This window comes from Cucurbita pepo, chromosome 1 (assembly GCF_057944985.1).
Source record: "Cucurbita pepo subsp. pepo isolate OVF chromosome 1, ASM5794498v1, whole genome shotgun sequence".
In the NCBI taxonomy this organism is placed as follows: Eukaryota; Viridiplantae; Streptophyta; class Magnoliopsida; order Cucurbitales; family Cucurbitaceae; genus Cucurbita; species Cucurbita pepo.
This window is the reverse complement of record NC_141798.1, coordinates 18,756,230-18,766,146: the sequence shown is the minus strand read 5'-3', so window position 1 is coordinate 18,766,146 and position 9,917 is coordinate 18,756,230. Positions and strand designations below refer to the sequence as shown.

General features: G+C 35.2%; 1 protein-coding gene across 1 annotated transcript; it reads right to left on the bottom strand.

Annotated features, from left to right (window-relative positions):
• Positions 1–3,556: 3,556 nt before the first annotated feature.
• LOC111785789 (DNA binding protein) lies at positions 3,557–8,614 on the bottom strand. The gene is made up of 5 exons (XM_087120942.1): positions 8,457–8,614; positions 7,014–7,184; positions 4,710–5,577; positions 4,079–4,248; positions 3,557–3,980 (listed from the first exon to the last, which is right to left on the bottom strand). Exons 2-5 carry the CDS (start codon positions 7,145–7,147, stop codon positions 3,872–3,874), a joined length of 1,281 nt encoding a protein of 426 aa, XP_086977068.1. The 5' UTR covers positions 7,148–7,184; positions 8,457–8,614; the 3' UTR covers positions 3,557–3,871.
• Positions 8,615–9,917: the final 1,303 nt, after the last annotated feature.

Below are 9,917 nucleotides of genomic sequence, written 5' to 3'. Positions count from 1 at the left end.
TTTGTCATCGAAGGTTGTCGAGCCGTTACCGTAGTGGTGTTGGAAACTGTCGACCATCATGAATGCCAGCTATGAACGATAATAGTGTAAGGGTATTTTAGTCATTTTAAAAAATCATGAAAATTTAAAAGAGATTACAAATTAAATTTGAAAAATGTAGGTCTTGCGGGTTGAAATTTTTTTGGTCGAGTCAATCGGACCAATCCTGGAATAGGGTTACAACGTAGAGGGTCGAGTTGTGAATTCTATTTAGGTTGCTCGGATCACTAAATTTTGGGTTTTAAGATTTTTTTTTAACCTATATATACCCGGATATAAATGAGTTCAGTGAACCTAAATATCGAATGTGTCAACTCGGGGTGGACGTTCAATTTCTGTCGATCTCCACGTATTGTTAAACTAAAAAATATCGAACATATAGATCTTCATCGAGACGTAGCGGGAAAAAAACAAAAAAAAAAAAAAAAAAGAATTTGAGGAACAAAAAGAAATTATTAAAAAAAAAAAAAAAAGAAGAAATGAAGTAGGTGACATGCAATGTGTTTCAAAATTGGAGGGTGAAAAAGAAGCGCGTGATGTCACCGCACCGACGTCGGCATTGGATACCCACCAATTTGAGCTTTCACTAACCCTACTTTACTCTTTTTTATTTATTTTATTTTATTTTTATTTGGTCTTTTTTTTCTTTTTTACTCTTAAAAACAATTAATTAAATACTAAATTATAAAATACTTGTATAAATATTTTATTTTATTTTTTTTTAAATTAAACATATAAATATTATCCCTTACTTTTTAAATTATTTACAAAAATCATGTAGCGGCCTAAATCCATGGCAGATATTGTCCTCTTTGGATTTTCCCTCTCGGGTTTTAAAACGTGTCTACTAGGGTGTGTTTTGTTCTCCTCCTCAACCAATGTGGGACATCATAATCCACCCCCCCCCTTCGGGGCCCAGTGTCCTTACTGGCACACCACCTAGTGTCTACTCCTCTTCACTGGACACAGTCTGATGTCTGACTCTGATACCATTTATAACGGCCCAGATCCACCGCTAGCAGATATTGTCTTTTTTGAACTTTCCCTTATAAATCTTATAAATGGTGTTTTGTTCTCCTCCTCAATCAACGTGCGAGAGTTTATAATTCAAACGTAATTATTTAAAATAAATGAAAATTTTACCAAACACATAAATAAAAAATAAAAAAAAAAAAAAAAAAAAAGAGAAATTTGGGGAATGAGTTCATTGATGGATTGGGTTTACCAAATCACAAACCAAACACATTACCTAAATGAATCTCCCCCACGTGAAACTGTTTTTTTCCTCTTTTATTTATTTATTTATTTATTATTATTATTTAATTTTTTCTAATTAATATTAATTTCTCTCTCTCTCTCTCTCTTGGTTTCACCGTCAATCATTGGCCTTTATTAGTGTACATTAAAATATTCTCTAATCCGGATTAATATATATTATTTTATTTTTAATCTTCAAGGGTAAAAAAGTAATTTCACTTTTTCTTGGGATTCTTGCACCGGAATATAATTTAATTTCTTGTTTGAATCTTTTTCAATGGACCTTGAGTCCTTTTGCCATTTTTTTAATAATTTTGATTTTGATTTTTTTTTCTTTCATTTAATAAATTGTAAAATTAATATATACGGGGTTACTAATCTTTAATTTTAACATGGCTCGAGAAAGTGCGAGTAATAAAAAGGACAGGATTCATGTAGTTGTTGTGCCTGCCCTCGACTCACCGTCAAAATGGTCTCGTGCACAGTCATCATAAAATAATTCAAACTAAATTTACAACCAAAATATAAGTTTTATAAAATTAAAAAAAAAAATACTTTTTAAATAAATGAAAATATCTTTGTGGTAATCATGATAATACCATGGGATTTCATTTCAAAATTAGAAATAAAAATAAAATTTATATAAAAATATTATATTAACATATAATTAAATCCTAATTTAAAAAAAAAATTATTGACACGTGGAATATCTGGTTTGCAAGGCCACATTAAATAATATAAATTATTTAGTCATATATTAAAAATACAGACAAAACAACATTCCAGGTTTAAGAATTTTAAATAAATTAATTTTTATAATACAAAGGCTGCTTGAAAATTACAAATGGTATGAAAATTGCAGTTTTCTTTTTAATATTAATTATTAATTTCCTCGAATTCCACGTAATCATTTCCAATATTCCTAATTTTTTATTTTAGAATATTGAATTGGAAAAATAAAATAAAAATAAAAATAAAAATAAAAAGCCCCAGATCCAATGGCATGGGGAAAAGGGAGATGGAAGAGTTTATTACAAGGTTTGTTAAAATAGTATGTATTTAATTTTTCTTTCTTTCTTTTTTAAAAAAATGAAAAATAAAGTCAATTACAAGAGAAGATTAAATGGTTTAAAATTTATTGAAAGTGCTGGTTATTGCCTAATGTGAACACAAAAGAAAATTAACAATCAATTCTTTTTGCACTTGTGCTTTGTTTGACCTTTTTGTACATTAATTACTAATTTTATTGTTTTGTTGTATTTGAATTTTTAGTCGAGGTATATACCTTAACCAACGGACCAATACTCGGGCTATCATTTTCAAAAAGCATACCCACGGTTAGCATGTGTCACATACCAAAGATTTGTGTCATATGCCCAAGATTTGATGTTTGAAGAAAGAAAAAAGTTCGATTGGGTAGCATTCATGATTCAATTTTGTTGCATTAGAGGTGATAATTTATAACGACCCAGATCCACCGCTAGCAGATATTGTCCTCTTTGGGCTTACCCTTTCGGGCTTCCCCTCAAAGCTTTTAAAACACGTCTGCTAGGGGAAAGTTTCCACACCCTTATAAATGGTGGGTTTATTCTCCTCCCCAACCAACGTGGGACATCACATAATTTGAAATGACTACCACAAGAAAGCCCTACATTGCCCATTGATCAATCAAATGATCGACTAATGGGAGAGTTTTGCAGTTGCAAGCATACACAGAAAGCAGAACTTAAAAGTGAGAATAGCGCCCCTAACCTACATAGCTAGACACAAGAGACCACTTGAACTCCCTCTCCCTCCCAAACCTAGCGACCCTCTCGAGTTTCCGACGGTTTACGTCATTGAATTAATCTTTCATGTGGTGTTCCTGTTGGCATGGTAATCCGGATTGGGGTGAAAAAAAAAAATACAAAAAAACCTTATGAAACAGGAGAAAACTTTTCAAAAAATGAATATAAAAATGAGAAATAAAATTGACTTTTTTTTTTTTTTTAATATAAAATAAAAAACAAAAAGGCTGCAAGAGAGTGTACTATTAGAAAATTGGGAAGCAGAAAATCATGTGACTACATGATCCATATGATATAAGATGTCGGGTCAGAGAGAAAAAGGGCAAAGAAGATGTGCCTATTAAAACTCCAATCTGTATATGCCTTTCTCTCTTGTTTCCATGTTTTCCTAACACACAAAGGCTCCTCCCTCACGTTACTTCGACCTTTTCCTTCTCTTTTCACCCTTTTTTCATCATATGCTAATGCATTAATTAGAGCAAAATCTTCATTTCTAGAAGAAAACCATGGCGGTGGGGACGACATGTATCTCATCATCTCATGCTTACAGTAAAAAAAGAGAAGAAAATCCCTTCTACAGGCTTTTATGCTACTCCTAAGCTTTCTTTCACACTGCAGGGTACAGAAATGCCAACCCACCTCCAGTTTTTCTCTTCATAAATATCGACAATGGGACCGAGTGGAGGCGACGGGGTAACCGATTGCAGGTTTGGTACACAGACAGACAGGTTCTGTGGCAGGAAAAATTAACTACTACTCTCTATCTATTCGATTGACAGTCATAGAACTTACTCGGACCAAAACTTCACGAAGGCAGCAATGAATGCGTTGAGGATTTCCAAAAGCGGGTTGTTTTCGGGTTTTGAAGAATCTTTTGACGTCCCATGCCATGATTTGCTGAAAAGAAACGTTTGGAAGATGAATATGTGGTTAAAATGATTGATTAATTTGAATCATAAAGTAAAGTGAAGGTGGGGTGGACTAGAGGTTCTTACAGATTAAGTCTATTTAGTGTTGGAATGCTTTCTTTCTGGGAGCCACCAGTCTGTTCTGCCTCTACTTTATTTTTAACCTCTGTCTCCTCTTTGATTTTTGAAGCCTGATCGATGCCATTGTTGCGTGAATCGTTGAGATTCTTGGTACCGCTCGGAGAAGCATTCGGAGCCTGTAAAAGAGCATCAATAATAGTCCAAATTCAAACTATGCTTCCAAAACTTTAGAGTTGCAAGAAAAAAAGTATAGCAAATCCTTGAAATAAACAACTCTGACTTCAATATAACATGTTCTTCAATTCTTCTTTCTTTTCATCTAATGGTTAGATGAGTACACATTGTTATTTTTCAAACAAAAACATTGAAACAAGATCACCCACATGCAAATGAACATCTAAACACCATCCAAAAAGTTTAAGAATGCAAGAAATTCTCTGTTCTTTTTCCTCGCTCAAAAGTTTCAACTGGCCCAGAAACGACTCGAGTAAAATTGCTATCGCCCCCACGATATTTTGTCATAATCCAAAAGTCAACTTTAAGCATTTATACCTATGCCCCAGAAATTTAAAAGACGATAGATAAAAAAAACTTTAACGCCATTCTGTGTTTGGCCACAAAGAAATAGAACACTCACCTTTATTTCACTAGATTTCTGGCCTTGTTCAAAGGTCACAGATATTGGAGTATCAGTGCAAATTTCCAACCCAGGACCGTCAACTTCATGTATGCGACCATCTTTCATAATAGTTCCATCAGTATCTTCAACAATTTGTGCTACCTCCACCAAATCAGACATTGTTTCTGATAATGCCTTTTCATCTGCCCGACCAGAAGCTTTCGTGGAATTATTATCTTCACTGTTAAACAAGCTAACATCTGATTCTAACTCGATGGTTTGACTAACTTTCTTTTCCGAGGCATCGGTTGAAATCAAAGTCTCAGATATTACATCTGAACCATTAGCAGCCCAAGAAAATGAATCCAACGGGAATGTCCCTACCTTGACATCTACAGCCAAAGGAGTTACATGATTAATAGGCATTCCTGATTCCTCTTTCAACACTTCCTCTATTTTCTTGTGTTCATTTACTGGCAACTCTGTCTGGATAAATTCATCAGAATCCTTGTCACTGGCATCCACCAGACTGCCGTTAATTATGACCCCATTCTGTGATCCCTGAATATTCTTTGAAGTGTATTGCTCCTCATCTGAAACAATGATTGGTTCTTCATTTATACAATGGTTGTGGTTGATTGGAAAATCAAATTCCTCTGAGGGCGACGTTAAAGGAGATTGAGGTTCAATAGCAATTGAGTGCAGTGGATTCTCTTCAAGTAAATGATCCGTGCTGTGCTCTTCTAGTGACAACTTTCCTGGACCAAGAACTCTATTTTCTTGGATTATATCACGTACAATCTCCCGCACTGTATAGAAAGATCCACCAACTTCCTTGTGAGTAAGGTTGAGTGAGGGGAAACTTCCCTTATTTGATTCCTGATACCTGCAAGCAGGATGTCAGGATCCCATGTCATATTCTTACAAATTAAATAAAGTACATCCGTATCAAAAGCAGTGAAATAAGTTTTCTATTTTAATGGGAGTTATCTTGGTCTTGTACTTTCTTTGATTTTAAGGATTTTTAGCAGCACATTGTTTCCATACCATAGTATTCAAATCATGAGATTAATGAGGAATGAGAACTTACTTGTACGGACAATTTGTTGGGAAGTTTGTGTTCCTCAAAAGTTCGACAATAGAGGTTCAAATTCTCTTGAATAATTTTTCTTTGTATGCACGCACTCTTCACATTTTTTCAGATTTATGAATAACTACATTGTTTCAATTGATAGCTAGCTTTTCACAAAGAATACAAGTTCTGGAGCTTAAAGAAGAACTAGAGCCCTTTCAGTTTGCCCAAAAGAGCTCTTACATTTTCAAAGAAATGATATCAAGGAGTTGGTACGTTCTGAAATCAAAAGGCTCGGCATTAAGTCACATGATATCAAAATCATCCTCAAAGAACTCTCCTCCCTTGAGGAACAAGGGTGTCATTTAAGGGAGAAGGAAGGCTACAATACAATCCTATATTAAGTATTAACAAAATTATGCTGTAGGGTAATTAAACTCTTTATTTTATCCTTATTAGTATATAGATATCAGTAAATGAAGTCACTTATTGCAAGGTTTCACGGTTTACTGGTTTCTTTGGTTTTAGAAATCTTTTATGAAATAAATTTTCAAAATGAAAAAGTTACTTCACTCCATCGAATAAACCAACAGTCACGGATCTCGATTTTCAATGGTTTTATCCTGAGAACTAAAAATAAAAAAACCAAGACATAAATTTATGCCTTTTTAAGTGTCCCAATCAAAATGCTCATCCCTTGTTTCTTGTTCGAAATAAAAATGCTCATCCAATATACGTGCAATAAAAAAAATGCTATCCATATTGATTTTTGGATGATTTTCTTTTTTCATACCTACTCTCGAAGCTAACCACTCCCATACTGGTAAAAGCTCAACTAATTGGAGTAGGTTTTTATTCCAATTCATACCAAGGGAAATAACCATGACGATTTTGTGGATAAGAATAACCATGACTACTCAGCCGCAAATGAATTTATCCGCCTAACAGTTGCTAGATGCTTGCTATCCAAAAGCTAAAACAAAAGCTCAACTAGAAAACAATGTCAAAAACAAGTGGCAAACTACAGCGATCCATGTTTAAACATGAACAGCTTAGACAAATCATGGAGTGAGAACATCACATAGCAGAACAAGGTTTTCTCAAGCAAGATATCTAGCACTTGGGAGTTCAATATAATTGAAAGTGAAATGTCATCATGCAGGGATAATAGTTTCAACAATCTAAATGATTCATGCATACTTTAGAAGATCAGTAGATGCAAAAATATGAACTAAAACCATTGTGGTTACTTTTTTATGAAGACTTCAACCATTGCCTTCCTTTCCTCCTTCGAACGCCGAATTCTGGTCTTCCTCCCTTCAGACTCATTGTACTTGGCTAGGGCAAGAGGACACCCTGGCCACCCACCCTTTATGGCATGCATGAAATCCAAAAAGTTCAACCCTTCTTAGAGTACAAACCTACAAGGTAACAGAACAGTAATAAGATGATTCCGCCCATAGAAAGACTGCGTTCCAGAATGAAGTGGATGAAATGAGAGCCACTGGATATTTCACTTTCTTTTAACATTTAACAGATTGTACAGAAAAAGGTTGACTTCCTTTTAGAACAACTTAGAAATTACTGTGAACAACCTGCAACATGTGGAATGATTGCTTGATGATGCTCAACTCAAGTTTAACAAGTCCCATATGACATATATATACTGGAAGCTAAGTTTAGTTCTGATCACAAGTCGTGCCTTCTGATATAGCACATCCATTTATCCACTTTTTGAGCTACCAATTAGTTAAATATCATAAAGAAAAATGAATAAATTGCTGCTTGCAACAAATTTCTGACCATAACTTTGCAATTTCATACTAAAACGAAGTAATCTTAGAATAACTAACGAGGTAATCTTAGAACAACTGTCTGACCCTACTATATTTAGTCGTCGAGAAAACTAAAAGGCCTAGGTAGATGGCCACTGTGGGGCTTTAACTCATTCGATCTAACTCCCCTTACTTTTCCAGCAATTCAATGACCATTGCGCCAACCCATTCACACCACTACCATTTTACTAAATGACAGAATGCTTAAAGAACTCATCTGGAAAGGAAAAAAAAAAAACATGATAAATGAACAGAACCATAGAAAATCGACGCTAGGCTGAAAACTAGATACAACGCATCCACATACATGCACTGGGAATCAAACAAAACTGAAGATTGCTACCCTGAACTAACCAATAATTCAAGAAACAAGTGTTCCATTGGTCAGCTCCCTATTGTACCATTATCTACAAATACACATTGTCGGTCCCATAATAACCATCTGAAATTGCAATATAATCGACACGCATAGTTAATATCTCAGACAAAAAAAAAAAAAAAAAAAAAAAAAGAAAAAAAAGAAAAAAAGTAAAATAAGGATCAAAACCCAGGGGCAACCAAAACGCCACGCAATTATCCACAATCAACAGCTCATGTCTATACAAGTTTCCAAGAACCAGATGCTATGATAAACTTGGAGAAAGAAGCTCCTGTAAGAACAACCTAGATAACAAAACAACCAAAAGAAAAGAAAACATTGACGAAAAACTAGCATTGCATGAAACTCCAGCGGCCATGAGAGGAAATGATAAACTTACACAGAGAAAAATAAAATCGCCATTGAAGGAGAGAGAGCCAAGAATATCAGAATTGCAGTGTAAGAGCAAGACGAAAGTGCATGAGATGAGAGAACAGTACCTGGAGTCTGGTAAAGCGCGCGAAATGAAGCGGTAGAAGAAGAATGGGGGATAGAAGAGGTCTAAAACCCTACAGACGAGTTACAGGGAGCAGGCCAGGGTGCCATTCTGCAAGCTTCCAACACGAATGGCCGGTGGGGTTGAATGGCGCGCGTGGGAGATGGATGTAATTTTGTTGAACTCTATGTCCCTTTGTTACTGAACTTTGATGGACTGGGCCGTCCGAGTTTCTTAATGGGCCCTCTCGTTCTGGCCGGCCCAAAACGGTGTGGATTAATCGATTTTATTTTCTTTTATTTTTTCAATAAATGTTAAAATTATTTGTCGGTGTTTTGTATTTGATTACAACCTCAAATGTTTTATTATAAATATTTAAAATCGTGACATAGAAAAATTAAATAAAATGAGTTTAATTTTAAGAAAAAAACTCAAGTAATTATCGAGCGGAATAAGGGGCTTTGGTCCCGAGGGAGCTCCCCTTGAAAAGGTTTGCTCGGTCATCTTGTGCCACCTTTGTAAGAACGTCTTTCGACGGAGGAGGGTGTTGTCCTTAATCGATTTTATTATGACCCACTGAAAAAAAAAAGAGTAGATGATCCCATATGAGCTCCCATTTTTAGATCTGTTCAAGATAATAGAGGACGAACACCGATAATGAAAGTAAAATAACTGAAATTGTAGGTGAGGTTTCCATAGTTCCTCACAAGTGCCGGCCCAAGAAAGAGGAAATACTGGGCTACTTAGTCTATAGAAATGAGGAAGGGGAGGCTTCGCAGTATGGCTACTACAACTTGTAGCTCCACTGAGTTGGGAGGAAAAAGTTAGGCAAAATAAGGTTGTTTGATGATGAAAGTCCCACATCGGCTAATTTAGGGAATGATTATGAGTTTATAATCAAGGAATACTATCTCCATTCCTATGAGGCCTTTTGGGGAAGCTCAAAGAAAAGCTATGAGAGTTTATGCTCAAAGTGGACAATGTCATACCATTGTGGAGTCGTGTTCGTCTAATATCGTATCAAAGCTCAGACCTATCTAGGATGAAAGCATGTAAAAGGGGTTTGGAATGGGCATGCAATCATGGACAACACGCCTTGGACATGCATGACCGTGACATCCTCCCACACTCAATTGGTTGACGTCCCTGTCAACCATGTGAACTTATGCTCAAAGTGGACAATATCATACCATTATGGAGAGTCGTGTTCGTCTAATATGATATCAGACCTCAGACCTATCTAGGATGAAAGCTGGTAAAAGGGGTTTGGAACGGACATGCAACCATAGACAACACGTCCTGGACAAGCTGTCATGCGGCCATAAACAATTTATTTTTTAAAATTTTTTAATTCGAGTCACTCAACTTTTAAAAAGTTTATGATATTTTAAAAATAAAATAAAATGTATTTTTTTTTTATTAATTTAGTATTTAGTTAATAATACAAAGAATATCCACGTGTATA